General features: G+C 33.7%; 1 protein-coding gene across 3 annotated transcripts; it reads right to left on the reverse strand.

The window, feature by feature from the left end:
- Window positions 1-3,187: 3,187 nt before the first annotated feature.
- On the reverse strand, window positions 3,188-18,100 carry LOC132554192 (uncharacterized). Of its 3 annotated transcripts, none has more exons than XM_060218493.1 (9): window positions 18,029-18,100; window positions 16,177-16,336; window positions 14,885-15,275; window positions 11,606-11,688; window positions 10,179-10,367; window positions 9,229-9,472; window positions 8,038-8,133; window positions 7,372-7,484; window positions 3,188-3,598 (listed from the first exon to the last, which is right to left on the reverse strand). In XM_060218493.1, exons 2-9 carry the CDS (start codon window positions 16,309-16,311, stop codon window positions 3,446-3,448), a joined length of 1,404 nt encoding a protein of 467 aa, XP_060074476.1. In that variant the 5' UTR covers window positions 16,312-16,336; window positions 18,029-18,100; the 3' UTR covers window positions 3,188-3,445. The 3 variants fall into 3 exon arrangements, with proteins under 3 accessions (XP_060074476.1, XP_060074477.1, XP_060074478.1); XM_060218494.1 differs by lacking the exon at window positions 18,029-18,100 and adding an exon at window positions 17,779-17,916; XM_060218495.1 differs by lacking the exon at window positions 18,029-18,100 and adding an exon at window positions 16,679-16,764.
- Window positions 18,101-18,229: the final 129 nt, after the last annotated feature.

Genomic DNA, 18,229 nt, shown 5'->3' on the forward strand with positions numbered 1-18,229 from the left:
CGATTATGGTTTTCTTGACACCAACTTTTTTGTTTGTTTACTTATTTATTTCTATTTATTAATCGGGCTTAGCGGTCTTGATAATATATCTAAATTTTGAATATATAAAAAAGGGTGTTTTGTTTTGGTGTTTTAATTTGGTTAGAAATAAATAATTTTTCTATAATTTTGTTTCGCTGTTTTTGCCATCGTTGCTTTAGAAACTACTGTGCTTCAAATTGTGGTACAAGCATTTCGAGTGGACGAATATTACTCAACAAATGAGAAGAGATATGTAACGTTTGTTTATTGTCGTGGTTACACACGATATGTAACGTTGGTTTATTGTCGTGGTTACACACGATATGTAACGTTGGTTTATTGTCATGGTTACACACGATATGTAACGTTGGTTTATTGTCGTGGTTACACACGATATGTAACGTTGGTTTATTGTCGTGGTTACACACGATATGTAACGTTGGTTTATCGTCGTGGTTATACACGATATGTAATGTTGGTTAATTGTCGTGGTTTCACACGATATATGACGTTTGTTTATTGTCGTGATTATACACGATATGTAACGTTTGTTTATTGTCGTGATTATACACGATATGTAACGTTGGTTAATTGTCGTGGTTACACACGATATGTGACGTTTGTTTATTGTCGTGATTATACACGATATGTAACGTTTGTTTATTGTCGTGATTATACACGATATGTAACGTTGGTTAATTGTCGTGGTTACACACGATATGTAACGTTTGTTTATTGTCGTGGTTACACACGATATGTAACGTTTGTTTATGGTCGTGGTTACACACGATATGTAACGTTGGTTAATTGTCATGGTTACACACGATATGTGACGTTGGTTTATTGTCGTGGTTATACACGATATGTAACATTGATTAATTGTCATGGTTACACACGATATGTAACGTTGGTTGTCATGGTTACACACGATATGTAACGTTTGTTTATTGTCATGGTTACACACGATATGAAACGTTGGTTAATTGTCGTGGTTATACACGATGTGTAACGTTGGTTAATTGTCGTGGTTATACACGATATGTAACGTTGGTTAATTGTCATGGTTACACACGATATGTAACGTATGTTTATTGTCATGGTTACACACGATATGTAACGTTGGTTAATTGTCATGGTTACACACGATATGTAACGTTGGTTAATTGTCATGGTTACACACGATATGTAACGTTGGTTTATTGTCGTGGTTATACACGATATGTAACGTTGGTTAATTGTCGTGGTTACACACAATATGTAACGTTGGTTAATTGTCGTGGTTACACACGATATGTAACGTTTGTTTATTGTCGTGGTTATACACGATATGTGACGTTGGTTTATTGTCGTGGTTATACACGATATGTAACATTGATTAATTGTCATGGTTACACACGATATGTAACGTTTGTTTATTGTCATGGTTACACACGATATGAAACGTTGGTTAATTGTCGTGGTTATACACGATATGTAACGTTGGTTTATTGTCGTGGTTATACATGATATGTAACGTTGGTTAATTGTCATGGTTACACACGATATGTAACGTTGGTTAATTGTCATGGTTACACACGATATGTAACGTTGGTTAATTGTCATGGTTACACACGATATGTAACGTTGGTTTATTGTCGTGGTTATACACGATATGTAACGTTGGTTAATTGTCGTCGTTACACACGATATGTAACGTTGGTTAATTGTCGTGGTTACACACGATATGTAACGTTTGTTTATTGTCGTGGTTATACACGATATGTAACGTTTGTTTATTGTCATGGTTATACACGATATGTAACGTTTGTTTATTGTCATGGTTATACACGATATGTAACGTTGGTTTATTGTCATGGTTACACACGATATGTAACGTTGGTTAATTGTCGTGGTTACACACGATATGTAACGTTGGTTAATTGTCGTGGTTATACACGATATGTAACGTTGGTTGTCATGGTTATACACGATATGTAACGTTGGTTTATTGTCATGGTTACACATGATATTTAACGGTGCCTTATTGTCATGGTTACACACGATATGTAACGTTGGTTTATTGTCATGGTTGCACACGATATGTAACGTTGGTTTATTGTCATGGTTTACACAATAGGTAATATCAAAGTAATGTTATGGTTACGTATGGTACAGAACTGTGGTGTATTTTCATAAATTTAAGTTCACAAATACTGTATACATCGCTCGAGTCTGTGGAGTCAAAGACTTAAAAACCATGGGCAAAGAAGTCATTTAAAAATCAAAAGGTTATGAATCTGCTTTAATGATTTCGATGATAACCAACAATCTTAAAAAATATAAGTTTCCGCCAGTGCTGATACAGAAAATAAATAATAATTCTTATATTTACGTAAGTTGATAACAAGAATTTCAATAAAGAACAGTGTCAAGTTGATTGCATTGCCGTATTTTACAAGCCTCAGTAGGTGGCACCAAAGACAAAACTAGGTGTAAAAAAAAAATTACTAAAGGATTATTTTTTTTATTTTTTTACATATCACATACCATTATACCTAAATGTCTTGCTCATTTAAAGTTTTTGTATAATTATCATGAAATTGAAGGCTGTAAGCAAACATCCCACATTTACATACAGCAAAGGTACAAGTCTAATCATCACTGATGATAGTCGGAAAAATACAAATATTGTAGTTTGTTCGCTTCTAGAAACTATAAAACACACTTACAAATGTTTATCAAAATACAGTTCCACCACTACAAACGAATTGATGTGATAAAATAACTAAAACACAGAAGATTGTAGAATATAATCTTTAAATTACTGTAAACATAGGGATTTCAGTGGATATATTATTTTAGCACTCTTCAAGTTAAAAGTATTGCGCTAAGATATGAAACCACTAATATCATTTTCTGTATGGTGTTTATAGAGTAGTCATTATGGATGTCCAATTCATTAATCCAGTAATATCATTTTCGGTATAGTGTTTATATAATAGTAATTATGGATGTCCGAATTCATTAACCCAGTAATTTGCCAAAAAATGATGATGTCTAAGATTGTTGTTCCAAACTAAGCAGATTTAAAAGTATACATACTTATTACAAAACAATTATACTTAGTACATAAATATTATACTTAGTACATAAATATTATACTTAGTACATGAATATTGTACTCAGATTTTATCCATCATTTTGAAAAATAATAAACTTCATTTATTTAACAACAATTGCGAAACAAGTTTTTCCAACTTATATTAATCAGTTTTGTTGGTCTGGATGAAAGCGCGGTAGGGGTCTTATTGTGGGAGGAAACAGGAGTACCCGTGGAAAACCCACGCTTGGTGAAAGGCCAGTGCATAACCACTGTGCCACCTGACCACCTATCATTTTATGACTTATTTGTGTAAGAGAGTTCAATGGACGCTTTGACAATGTTTTAGCTGGTCGCCTGATGCCCTGTTTGGAATTCAATTCCAGGGAAAAAGTACAACTTCTTTCGTATGTCTTTCTGGATGACTCTAACTTCTCCAACATGGCCTCGGGTCCAATCTTGATTGCTCAAAACAGCATTGCTCAGCAACTCATTCACCTGCAAGTACCAAGGATAAAACTTCGTCATTTCTCAATTTCTTTACGACTACTCATTTGTCGATACTTTGATTTTACATAAACATAATTCTTATAATAAATTTATGCATGAAACCATGAATACATTTGAATTTAGTTTTAAATCTGAATTTTTTCTATATATAGAACTATTCTTCATTAAAGTTCAAGCCTTACATGTAACACCAATTTTTATTTCTTAATGTAAATTGCAATAATAAAACTTTTAATTGTAATGGTTAATTTTCACTGCATTGGTTAATGGTTAACTTTCACTGTAATGGTTAATGGTTAATTTTCACTATAATGGTTAATTTTCACTGTATTGGTTAATTTTCACTGTATTGGTTAATAGTTAATTTTCACTGTAATGGTTATTTTGCACTGTATTGGTTAATTTTCACTGTAATGGTTAATTTCCACTGTATTGGTTAATTTTCACTGTAATGGTTATTTTGCACTGTATTGGTTTATTTTCACTGTATTGGTTTATTTTCACTGTATTGGTTAATGGTTAATTTTCACTGTAATGGTTAATTTTCACTGTATTGGTTAATTTTCACTGTATTGGTTAATGGTTAATTTTCACTGTATTGGTTAATGGTTAATTTTCACTGTAATTGTTAATGGTTAATTTTCACTGTAATGGTTAATTTTCACTGTAATGGTTAATTTTCACTGTAATGGTTAATGGTTAATTTTCACTGTAATGGTTAATGGTTAATTTTCACTGTATTGGTTAATGGTTAATTTTCACTGTATTGGTTAATTTTCACTGTATTGATTAATTTTCACTGTAATGGTTAATTTTCACTGTATTGGTTTATTTTCACTGTAATGGTTAATGGTTAATTTTCACTGTAATGGTTAATTTTCACTGTATTGGTTAATTTTCACTGTAATGGTTAATTTTCACTGTATTGGTTAATTTTCACTGTATTGGTTAATTTTCACTGTATTGGTTAATGGTTAATTTTCACTGTATTGGTTAATTTTCACTGTAATGGTTAATGGTTAATTTTCACTGTATTGGTTAATGGTTAATTTTCACTGTAATGGTTAATTTTCACTGTAATGGTTAATTTTCACTGTATTGGTTAATTTTCACTGTAATGGTTAATGGTTAATTTTCACTGTATTGGTTAATTTTCACTGTAATGGTTAATTTTCACTGTATTGGTTAATTTTCACTGTAATGGTTATTTTGCACTGTATTGGTTAATTTTCACTGTATTGGTTAATGGTTAATTTTCACTGTAATGGTTAATGGTTAATTTGCACTGTATTGGTTAATTTTCACTGTATTGGTTAATTTTCACTGTATTGGTTAATGGTTAATTTTCACTGTAATGGTTAATGGTTAATTTTCACTGTAATGTTTAATGGTTAATTTTCACTGTAATGGTTAATGGTTAATTTTCACTGTAATGGTTAATGGTTAATTTTCACTGTAATGGTTAATTTTAACTTTAATGGTTAATTTTAAATGTAATGGTTAATGGTTAATTTTCACTGTAATGGTTAATGGTTAATTTTCACTGTAATGGTTAATGGTTAATTTTCACTGTAATGGTTAATGGTTAATTTTCACTGTAATGGTTAATGGTTAATTTTCACTGTAATGGTTAATGGTTAATTTTCACTGTAATGGTTAATGGTTAATTTTCACTGTAATGGTTAATGGTTAATTTTCACTGTATTGGTTAATGGTTAATTTTCACTGTATTGGTTAATTTTCACTGTAATGGTTAATTTTCACTGTATTGGTTAATGGTTAATTTTCACTGTAATGGTTAATGGTTAATTTTCACTGTAATGGTTAATTTTCACTGTAATGGTTAATTTTCACTGTAATGGTTAATGGTTAATTTTCACTGTAATGGTTAATGGTTAATTTTCACTGTAATGGTTAATTTTCACTGTAATGGTTAATGGTTAATTCTCACTGTATTGGTTAATGGTTAATTTTCACTGTAATGGTTAATGGTTAATTTTCACTGTAATGGTTAATGGTTAATTCTCACTGTATTGGTTAATGGTTAATTTTCACTGTAATGGTTAATGGTTAATTTTCACTGTAATGGTTAATGGTTAATTTTCACTGTAATGGTTAATGGTTAATTTTCACTGTATTGGTTAATGGTTAATTCTCACTGTTAATTCTCACTGTATTGGTTAATGGTTAATTTTCACTGTATTGGTTTATTTTCACTGTAATGGTTAATGGTTAATTTTCACTGTAATGGTTAATTTCCACTGTATTGGTTAATTTTCACTGTAATGGTAATTTTCACTGTAATGGTTAATTTTCACTGTATTGGTTAATTTTCACTGTAATGGTTAATGGTTAATTTTCACTGTAATGGTTAATGGTTAATTTTCACTGTAATGGTTAATTCTCACTGTATTGGTTAATGGTTAATTTTCACTGTAATGGTTAATGGTTAATTCTCACTGTATTGGTTAATGGTTAATTTTCACTGTAATGGTTAATGGTTAATTTTCACTGTAATGGTTAATTTTCACTGTAATGGTTAATTTTCACTGTATTGGTTAATTTTCACTGTAATGGTTAATTTTCACTGTAATGGTTAATGGTTAATTTTCACTGTAATGGTTAATTTTCACTGTAATGGTTAATTTTCACTGTAATTGTTAATGGTTAATTTTCACTGTAATGGTTAATTTTCACTGTATTGGTTAATTTTCACTGTATTGGTTAATGGTTAATTCTCACTGTATTGGTTAATGGTTAATTTTCACTGTAATGGTTAATGGTTAATTCTCACTGTATTGGTTAATGGTTAATTCTCACTGTATTGGTTAATGGTTAATTCTCACTGTATTGGTTAATGGTTAATTTTCACTATAATATTGATTTTTCCTGTGGTATGATGTTCCTTCCTTTGGTATGGTAATCTTTGACCAATTGGAGGAGGGGGAAAATGTTACTTCTATGGGATAGGAGAGCACAAAAACGAGGGTAAACAGAATCTCCTCATGTGTAAGGTTAAAACTTTCTAGACATTTAGACAACACATAACCATGATATCTGTATATCGTCTGGCACTCATAATGATAAATGCATCAGTTTTTGCAAACTCACCTTGTCACCACTCACTGAACCTCACTTTGTACTCACCTTGTCACCTCTCCCTGTACCTTTGTACTCACCTTGTCACCTTTCCCTTAACCTCACTTTGTACTCACATTGTCATCTTTCCCTGAACCTTTGTACTCACCTTGTCACCTCTCCCTGAACCTTACTTTGTACTCACCTTGTCACCTCTCCTTGTACCTTTATACTCACCTTGTCACCTCTCCCTGAACCTTACTTTGTACTCACCTTGTCACCTCTCCCTGTACCTTATGTTATACTCACCTTGTCACCTCTCCCTAAATCTTACTTTGTACTCACCTTGTCACCTCTCCCTGTACCTTATGTTATACTCACCTTGTCACCTCTCCCTAAATCTTACTTTGTACTCACCTTGTCACCTCTCCCTGTACCTTATGTTATACTCACCTTGTCACCTCTCCCTAAATCTTACTTTGTACTCACCTTGTCACCTCTCCCTGTACCTTATGTTATACTCACCTTGTCACCTCTCCCTAAATCTTACTTTGTACTCACCTTGTCACCTCTCCCTGTACCTGTGTACTCACCTTGTCGCCTCTCTCTGTACCTTTGTACTCACCTTGTCACCTCTCTTTGTACTCTTCAGACAATTTTAAATGACTGTCTTTTGTACATACCTTTTCGATCAGTTCCAGGAAGTGCATTTTGTAACTGTATGTATAAAAAACATCACAGAATGCTTTCATAAACCACATTTGTTCATTTTCTGCAGTCCATGGTCCGTTTTGACCTGAAAATATTATAAAGCTATGTTGATTTATATTATTTCAGTTGGTAATTTCTATATGTAAATTTCAATTTGATTTGCCATTAGCTACTTAAACTAGATGCCAAGCTTGGATTGAGCTATGCTGAAACTATTGCTGATTCATATTGCACAAATTGTTGTTTTACTAAACAGCTAAAGGGGCATAACTCAACTAAAAGGGTAGAAAATTGCATGAAAAGGGGTTGTGTACATTTTCATGTTATACTTATGATATCTGTCAAAAGTAAAGAACAAGCAGAGATTGCTCAAGAAACCATTTTATTTTAGATGGGGTCAAAGGTCAAAATGTTGATTACACTGAGCTATGTTTAAACATGTTTTATCTACATTTTTAAAATCTGCTTCAGCTGAAAATATTCAGACCCAGACATGCCAAAATAGATGGACAATCCAAATATCATACTATCAGTTCATGAATCTATTGTAAATGGTGATCATTTCAAAGTGATACAAACCGAAAAAATTTACTACAATCACCCGATTCTTTAAATGACAAAATTATGTTCAAACTCACCATGGTGAACGTGTAACACAAAAACGTTGTCCTCGTTGATTGAAGAAGGGTCAAGGCCAGCATCTATGACGGTTCTTCCTTCTGGTGGTTCTTCAACTGAATTTAATTCCGATAAGAAAACGTTATACAGAGTTATTTTAGCTCTCCCTGCACCAAGCTAATATAACAATGACAAATTGTCTCCCCTCAACCATTACTATTATGTCAAACGAGTGATCATCATTGTGATGAATTGTCTCCCCTTAAAGACAACAATAACGTGAAATGAGTTTTTCAACATGCTGACAAATTGTCTCCCCGTCAACATTGAAAATTATGTCAAATGGGTTATTATCATAACGATATATTGTTTCCACTTGACAAGTAAAATGATGTCAAATAAATCAAGATGAATTGCCTTCCCTTCAAAATTACAATTATGTCAAATGAGATATTATTTTAGTGTAGAATTTTCTCCCCTGTAACACAATGATTATGTCAAATGAGTTTTCAATTAAAAGATAAAATGTCTCCCCTTAAAAATAACAATCATGTCAAATGAGTCTTCAACATAAAATGAATCGTCTCCCCTTGAAAATAACAATTATGTCAAATGAGTGTTTAACATACTGACAAATTGTCTCCCTTTGAAAATAACGATTATGTCAAATGAGTTTTCACCATAAAGATGAATTGTCTCCCCTTGAAAATAACAATTATTTCAAAATGAGTGTTCAACATACTGACAAATTGTCTCCCCTGAAACATTACAATTATATCAAGTGAGTTTTCAACATAAGATTAATTGTCTCCCCTTAAACATGACAATTAAGTCAAATGTGTTATCGACATGAAAACATAAAGAGGCTTTGAAAGCTGTTGGTTGTCACTGTTGTATCTATAAAATTTAAGTTAATTTATTGTATCTTTTAAATCAAAATTAAAGGGGAATGAGATAAATAAGATTGGAAATCTAATACATTAAAGAATCTTTAACAAAGAACTGTTTTCTCAACATTTTGAAGGTGATTAATGGTTTTTATTCAATAATCATATGAAGGGTTACCTCTGAATGGAGATAGGCCTATCTTATCTTACATATGTTAATATATATATTGAGAATATTTTTGTGAGTTCATTTGAATTATGAAATTATTTGAGAGTTTGGTTAACTAGACTGTTTAATTCTAATTTTGATCACAACAGTATTACCTGTTACACTTTGATCAGGAATGGTGATTACGATGAAAATCTTGGGTTTATCCTTTAGAGCCTCGCAGTCTGTCACTTCCTTGATTATATCTTGTAAAATCACACTACAATTTGCTTTATCAAAGATTTGACCGTATCTCTCTCCCTGGGCTCCGTACGAGAGGAAAAACATCATAAAAAAACCAGCATTCTCAAGGCCCTCTCTGCAGTCACTGATGATTTCTCTAACGTTTTCTTTATACTCCTAGAAGATAGAAAAAATACGAAATAATAATTTTCACAAACAGCAAAATGATAAGCAAACATTGTTGATTGAAAATGTAGTATGTATATATATATTAACATAAATTATAAAAAACTGAAGAATAAAGAGCAAACATCAGTCTCAAGTAGGTGGGTCGATCAGTGGGGTGCTGTGTGTTGAGTACGAATACCAGTGGATATGCAGGATGAAATAGTGTATAAAAGTAAATCAACGTAGTTTCAATCACAATATACCCAAGCGCCACCTGTTAAGTTAGATAATTTATTGGCCGACTGGGTTTGCCTCTATAAGCGAGGCTTCACCAGGACAATGTTTCATCAATTTTTCACCCCTGAATACAAAAAATGGGGCTTGCTTTTTACATTATCACATAAGATGTACATTGTATAAAGGGCTGATAAGCCTTACTGTTACGTTAATCGTTATGTTATTTCAAGGGCAGATAAACCCTTACGTACTGGTTAACAGTCAGTGACATGCATGTAATATTTACTGAAAAAACTAATTAAAATAATTAAATTAGCACAGTCTTGTTTCTCATCCAAGCACAGAGTGCTGGTGGATGCTGACCTAGAGTGACAAGGTCATATAGGCTAGAATTCTATAGTTAACATCGGAAGATCGGATGATTCAGCAACTTGACTGTTAGTCTATATAGCTACCACAGAATTCAAAATATACTCACATCAGCTGTCTTGTTAAACAGCTTTGAAGAACACAACCCAGTTCTAATGGGCGTGTTTAAAAAATTCATTAACTTGTCAAGGCACATATTACACAAATCAAAAGCCTTTAGCGTCACTTTACAACGTTGTGATTGGCATTTCATCCGCAAGACAAAACCTTTCTTACGAAAATTTGTGATTCTGTACACCTACAAAACACAAAATGTATATACAGTGAAACCCCACCTAATGTATATCTTATTATTACAAACATGCACACTCTCTAATAATGAGTTCCTGTTTCATTCCTGTTATTTCTCTGTCTCAATTTCTGCATTTTTCACCTCATAATACAATCTACCAGAGATTCCATATTATGACCAATTTTGGCAGTCACAAAGACCAATAATTAAAGAAAAATGACCCCATGATTGCAGGTAGTCACCAATGCCGAAAAAATGTACAGTCAAACTTCGATAATTCGATATTCAAGGGACCGAATTTTGATAGAATCAATTTCTAATTCAAATGATGATCATCTTAACTATTTTCAGCCCATTTAGATAGAATTATAATCAACACATATCAATATCATATGGTCGCATCTTTACATTCTATCATCTAAACTGTTATGACATTTGACCTCTTGCACATCAAATATAAATTTCATTTCAGTAATAATTACCATAGCTTTATGGAGTATACTAAAGTTATGGTAAGTATTACATCATGAAAATTGGTTGACCATGAAAAACCTCAACTAAATACTGTTTACAGCTATTGATTATACTTGATGAGCTGGATTAAACCATAAATGGGGTCTGACAGCAAGAAGAAAACAGGGTACTGGGAGTCTTAGACTGAAACACCAAGTGTTTAAACAAACAAAATAACCTATGCATGTTTCTACCCATATATGTATGTAACCATGTTTAAATATCAATTATTTAACACCATGCATCATATATAGCCATGTATGTTGTTCCTATGGTTTCTAGATTTGAATTTCCTGTCAAAATTGTTCCCATGATTAATATAAATCCTATGTACAATTGGTATCAATATGTATATATATATAGTGATTCAGGTGTTCATATCACATAATAGACAAATAGCCACTGTGATTACATCATCATCATCATCATCATCATCGTCATCATCATCATCATCATCATCGTCATCATAATCATCATCATCATCATCATCATCATCATCATAATCTTCATCATCATCATCATCATCATCATCATCTTCATCATCATCCTTAACATCTTAAAAATCTTCATCATCATCATCATCATCATCATCATCATCATCATCATCATCATCATCATTAACATCTTAAAAATAATCTTCATCAACACCATCATCATCATCAAAATCTTAAAAATCATCATAATCATCATCTTTCACTTGAATGATATAGAAGTCAACAGGGAGAACTTACAGTTTCATCATACATGAGATGTCTCTCCTCTCCTGTGCATTCTCTTGGAATACATGCTTTTGATGAAAATGGCCATCTTTTAACTGTAAAGTATGTAAAAAGCACTGAACTTTAGAGATCTGTATCATAGGTGTATTTACCAAAGTGATAAATTTTAAAATTACTTACAAGAGTTAGTGCAACAAAGGGTGGTAACTAACATTAAATCACTTTTACGTAAGGATGCTTCAGACCAAATTTAAGTGTAAAACTTTTTATCTATATCAAAAGAAAATAATCCTGAAGTTTTTCCTCTATTTTCCATATGGGGATTTTTTTGAATGGGGGCTGGTGGGTTGTTAATGGGAGACAGAGATGTTCTTCACCAAAGCACTGAAGCATTCTCTAGATATACTGAGACAGAAGAAATGACTTCAACAAAGGATTCTCCAGATAAAAGTTGGTAAACCTATTTGTCAGTGCAAAATGAAAACAATTTTGTCTTTTATCTCAGCTGGTTTGTTATTAGTATTATTTGGGAATCATGTTTTTACGAAAGCCAAGGTCATATAAGGGTCAGAGTTCAACAGGCAGGCAGTGAGATAATAGATTTTCTTTGCCTTGCACATGTTTGTTGGTCTACTCTGGGTAAGGTTTGTGGTTGGAGGGCGGGAAGGTTGGGGGAGGTTGTGGTGGTGGTGGTCCACGACTACTGTTTTTATAATAAAGATTCTCTATGTTTGCTCCATATAAAATCTGGTCTTTTGCAAAGATGTTAATGTGACTAGACACATATTCTAACAACAAAAAAAACTGTTCGTTATACAATTAAAAGATTTATAGACAGGTATTGCATCTCAACAGAAACTGATGAGGGACTTGCCAGGAAAACTTAGATAACAAGACGTCCCAGAGGGATCTTTGCACCCACCATTGTTTAATCTTTAGTCTGTTGAAAGTTGGATATTTTCCTGTCTTTTTTGCTCTTAATGATAGGAGGAATTTGAACATTCCTTTGCAGAAATAGCTATGATAATCTTTATCTGCCAAATCCAAAATGGTCACCTAGAAGCCATTTTGTTTCTTCTGATCAGTCCCAAAATCAAACCAGCACAAGTATATACCAAAGGCAACATGTGTGAAGTTTCAGAGAATTGCAATGAGTACTTCTTCAGAAATCAGATAACAATCTTTACTAAGCAAAATCCAAGATAGCTGCCTGTCTGCAATTTGGTTCTTCTGATCAGTCCCAAAATCAAATAGGCACAACTAGGGATTATAGGAAACCTACATATGAAATTTAAGAAAGAACCATCCAGTACTTCTTAAGAAAAAGCAATAACAAACCTGCAAAGTCAAAATCCAAGATGGCCACCTGTCTGCCAATTTATTTTTCTGATCAGTCCCAAAATTGAATGAGCACAACCAGAGACAAAGGGGAGCCGACATAGGAAATTCTGAGAAAAATTCATCCTGTACTTCTCAAGAAATATCAATAACAAACTTGCAAAATCAAAGTAAAAGATAGCCACCTGTCGGCCATTTTGTTCTTCTGATCAGTCCCAAAATTCCATGGATAACACTAGAAACCAAGGGGAACCTACATAGGAAGTTTAACAGACATCTATCAGGTACTTTTCAAGACATAGCAGCAACAAACTTCTTTGAAAAAATCCAAGATGGCCACCTGTTGGTCATTTCATTTTTCTGATCAGTCCCAAAATTACATGGATGTAACTAGTGACAACCTACCTGTAAAATTTTGAGAAAGATCCCCCCACTACTTCTCAAGAAATAGTGATAAAGGAAATTGTTTACGGACGGATGGAGCTCAGACATTGGGCGATTTGAACAGCCCACCATCATCATAGGCTAAAACCGAATGTGTGGCAGATTTTAACTGTACATAGGATAATAGTTGTGCTAGAGGGAATTTCCCTTTTGTTCAGTGGTAGAGCATCTGACTAGAGACGTGAAGGTCATGGGTTTGATTCCAGATGGAAGCACAATGTTCTCCTTCCTGTTATAGATGTTGACCATGGCCCTTCCTGTAGTGACAGGGAGTTAGAAATTGGGTTGATCTTGTGTTTGATGGCAAACACATTTAAAGAGGGATTTCTTTGGTAGTTTTTAACTGTACATAAGATAATGGTTGACTTTTAGCTTAAAGCTAGAGGGGATTTCCCTTCACTTCAGTGGCAGAGGATCTGAGGTCGCGGGTTCAATCCCAGGGGGAAGCACACTGTTCTCTTTCCTGCTTCGAATCGTATAAGCATGTATCCAGACTAGGTTAATGACCGTACATGAATATAAGAAAGGAAAGCTAATATATTATTGTCTAACAGTTCTATAGAATAGACAAATCTCTACACTGGCTCATATAACTCATACAGATCATAGTTCTTTTGTTTAATACGTGAATGTCAGCAATGTACAAAATGGAAGCACTTGGTTTATAATTAATCAGACAAGAAAAATCTACAGTTTGAGAAATTTTCTGAAGAACCATCCTCCTGCTAAGTTCATTATGAGTGTTGAGGTTCATCTTTTAGCCCTCAGGAGGATATTTAGTCATACATATAGTTGGTGTTCCCTTTTATTCATTTTTCAGTTACTTAGTACCAAAGCTTAACTTAAATTTTTTTTGTGTGTTTCCCATTAAGTACAAAACAAGTTGTCAGCTACAATATCCTATTAATCACTGTTGTTGGCCTGTATTGAAGGGTGTGGTCTTATCATGGACGTGAAGTGAAGTGCCCAAAGAAATCTCATATGGTCTTGTGACTAAAAACTTTTTCACATTTGTCGAGGAAGCCTTGGTGAACAGTTTAGAGATTACCAGTGTACCAATTCTACACTATTGAATTAAAAAAAAACAACATTGAAATGAAAGAAAAACTGTTGCTGAGAAAGCACAACTTCATGTTGTACAAATTGTCCAACTTTGAGAGCAAAATTGGTTGAAAATTGAAAAAAGGGATTTCCAGATAAGAGTGAAAATCTGGAAAGAACAAAGGGCAATAACTCTTCAAAAATTGTTGAATGTAAATCTTATTCAGAAAAAGAAAATAGATAAATAAGAATCATGACAAAGTTATGAAGCCCTTTATAAAACAGGTTCCATTCTGAAGTTATTGGTTGAAAAATGAGTATGGTAATTTCCACACTATGAAAAAACCTATTTCTTATGCTATTATTTTGGACAGACATTAAATATTTTCAATATTGTAAGTAATGTGTTCATTTGAACAGAACAAAAACCAAAATTAGAGTGCCTCCAAAATGTAAAAACTTGCTTACACAAATCCTCGTCAGATTGGTCATTTGACGGCCGGGCCTGGTTGTGTGATGGCCGGGCCTGGTTGTCTGATGGCTGAATCTGGTTTTGTGATGGCTGGGCCTGGTTGTCTGATGGCCGGACCTGGTTGTCTGATGGCTGGACCTGGTTTTGTGATGGCTGGGCCTGGTTGTCTGATGGCCGGGCCTGGTTGTCTGATGGCTGAACCGAGTTACTGGTTGGTTGAGGTTGAGGTAATTCAGTTACAACATCTGGTTTCATAAGTTGGTCTGCCAAATATGTATTACCACTCCTCTTCAAGGCCAGAATAAAGTTGTTGTAGGCATGCACACCTCTAAACTTCAACAGGTATAAAAGCTCTTTTGTCTGTTCCTTTGGTGCTGGCTTTTTCAACTTTGAAAAAAATAAGAATTGAACAATAATTGAATGAGCAATACAATTTATGGAATTTAATGTAACATTACAATTACTTAACTTGATAGACAAGTACAACTTGTAACATTACAATTGCCTAACTTGATGACAAGTACAACTTGTAACATTACAATTGCCTAACTTGATGATAAGTACAACTTGTAACATTACAATTGCCTAACTTGATGACAAGTACAACTTGTAACATTACAATTGCCTAACTTGATAGACAAGTACAACTTGTAACATTACAATTGCCTAACTTGATAGACAAATACAACTTGTAACATTACAATTGCCTAACTTGATAGACAAGGACAACTTGTAACATCACATTTACTTACAATGTTAATAAACATTACAATTGCCTAACTTGATTTTTATTTAGACAAAGTACAGGAATTGATATAATGGTATAGACTAGGGTGGTAAAATTATCAAAATTTAAATATTTCATTTATAAAATACAAATTGATTATCTATACTGAAATGATAGTTAACAATATTTTACAAAATTCCATTTGATATTGTAATTAGGGAGGTACACATGTAAAATGTTAACTGTATTATATAGATACCGTATTTTACCGCAAATAAGCCCCCACACCCAGTTCAAAAAAGACTGTCAAAAGAGGGGAGTAGGTAGTATTTTGTTAAGATACTATACTTATACAGTGTAGTCGATATAAGATTGTATATGTAGTCAATCTCTTTATCCAAACACATTCTACATAATGAAAAAAAAACAACCCAATCCCCATTCCAAAAATAAATAAATGATCGAAGTAAAAATTGATCCTGTGATTGGGAAAAGGAATTAATGCAAAAGTCCCAAATCTATTGATTTTTCTCTTATGAAAAAGCAATTTAATTAATTTACCAAAATCTTATCCACATCATTTTCTTCAAAGACTCCCAGGGATAGCAATTCATCACAAACAGCCTCAGCATCTGCAACATTGTTGACAATGAGCCTAAAATTTTGGCGCAATTCTTCTTTGTGTTTCGGTTCCATTGTCTAATCCAGCTTTGCCATTAATCTGAAAATTTAAGTCAATTATGTTAAATATTTTTATATATTATGCTTAAAAAGAAAAACCAAAAGTTAAATTATGAATAAAGTTTGCATTATTAAACACACCCACACAAAAATCAGTTGACGTGAGAAAAGCACTGCAACCAGATATCAGGTAAATCAACATCAGTACTTTAATATATATAAATATAAACTTTATTTGTTTTACAACAATTGCGAAACAAGTTATTTAAACTTATACTAATCACTCTTGTTGGCCCGGATGTAAGCGCGCGAGGGGCCTTATTGTGGGAGGAAACCGGAGTACCCGGGGAAAACCCACGCGGTCGGACAGGTGACCCCTTACCTTTTCACGTCCGTTCCGGGAATCGAACCCCGGTCGGCTAGGTGAAAGGCGAGTGCGTTAACACTGCGCCACCCGACCACTTTAATATACATTGTAAGGAAACTGGGAATCATCTCAAATACTCATCCTGATATCAACACTGGTACCGACTTGCTAGTCCAAAAGGTTCTCACTACCATCTGTGATTTCATTTTAGTTCTGGTATCAACTGGGACCAAGACAAAAACAAAATTAGGATAGATAGCTAGAACCATTCCGATGATTTGTTTGCTCCATCATTAAATTCTTCAACCCTAAAAATGCACAAAAATCCTGCCTATTGGTACGTAACACTGAAGGAGACAATATAATACTATAAAATGACCTGACCAGGAAATTAAACTGCACTGTAAAATACCTCATGACAATGAGGAATGATAACCAGATTTACAGTTCTATTCTCTATGCCTCCTGTCCCCTTCTCTCCTTTCACTTGTATCTGAAGTACTTTTATTCTTCTATCAATGTATTACATGTGTAACAGAAACGAATAATGAAAAACACCCTGCCACCACTGGGGTTCAAACTAGCAACCCTTTGGTCTCTAGCCAAACAGTCTACCAATCGACTAAAGGAAAATTTCCACTAGCTGATGCCAGTAGAGCGACCGGTGCTCTCAACTTCTACACATGAATCTTCAACTAGCACACTGAAAACAAGCATATGTTCATACTAGAATTAATGTTACCAAATCCACCAATAGAAGCCAATGAGCTTTACCTGGGTGTGGACAATTCGATGTGGATTATGAAACATAGTACTTTAATCATGGTAAAATACTAGCCGCAATATACCACTCAGCTAGGGGGAAGTTCTCTTAAGCTTGATTGGTTGAGCATCAGACTAGTAAGCCAGGGGTCCCGGGTACGATTCCTAGCAGAGCACTGTCATTGAAAATGACCTCCGTTACAGTACTATTTACTCTATTCAATACCATCAGAGCAAGTTTCTCCATCCTGATGTCATCACCTTAAAAAAAGCTGTCAAACACATCGGAACTGAAACAAATCTGACAGTATGTTATATACGTCTCTGCTACCACATGCACACGAAACACTCACAGGAGGTATAACCATTAGACTTCATACATCTAAAAAGGTTCACGAGGGAGAAAATACAATAGCTGTAGCCACGAAACGGAGTCCTAGACCCGATCACCAGCGCAACCTATGGTCGATAATGGCCGATCTACTCGAAATCAAGTCCTTTTAAACCCATATTATAAACGCAGTGATAAAACTTCCGTATGTGTATAGTAACAAATGTATTTATAAGTCTCTGCTCAAAGAATATATCCGACAAAATACTTACATATAAAAGAATGTGTTATATCGCGTTTTTTCCACTTTTGTGTTAGTCCTGAAACGAAAGTAGATAGGGGATTTTATATATTTTCCCGGAAGTTATAAATAATCTACTATATGTCAATCGGATATTTCCGGATCTTTTCGGCAAAAGCTATGCTATTGTAAGAGTTAGTTCCCTTCATCTAATCACGAAAAGTATGTTTTG

Source organism: Ylistrum balloti, unplaced genomic scaffold, assembly GCF_031769215.1.
Source record: "Ylistrum balloti isolate Yb309-2 unplaced genomic scaffold, AGI_CSIRO_Ybal_v1 Utg370386, whole genome shotgun sequence".
Classification (NCBI taxonomy): domain Eukaryota; kingdom Metazoa; phylum Mollusca; class Bivalvia; order Pectinida; family Pectinidae; genus Ylistrum; species Ylistrum balloti.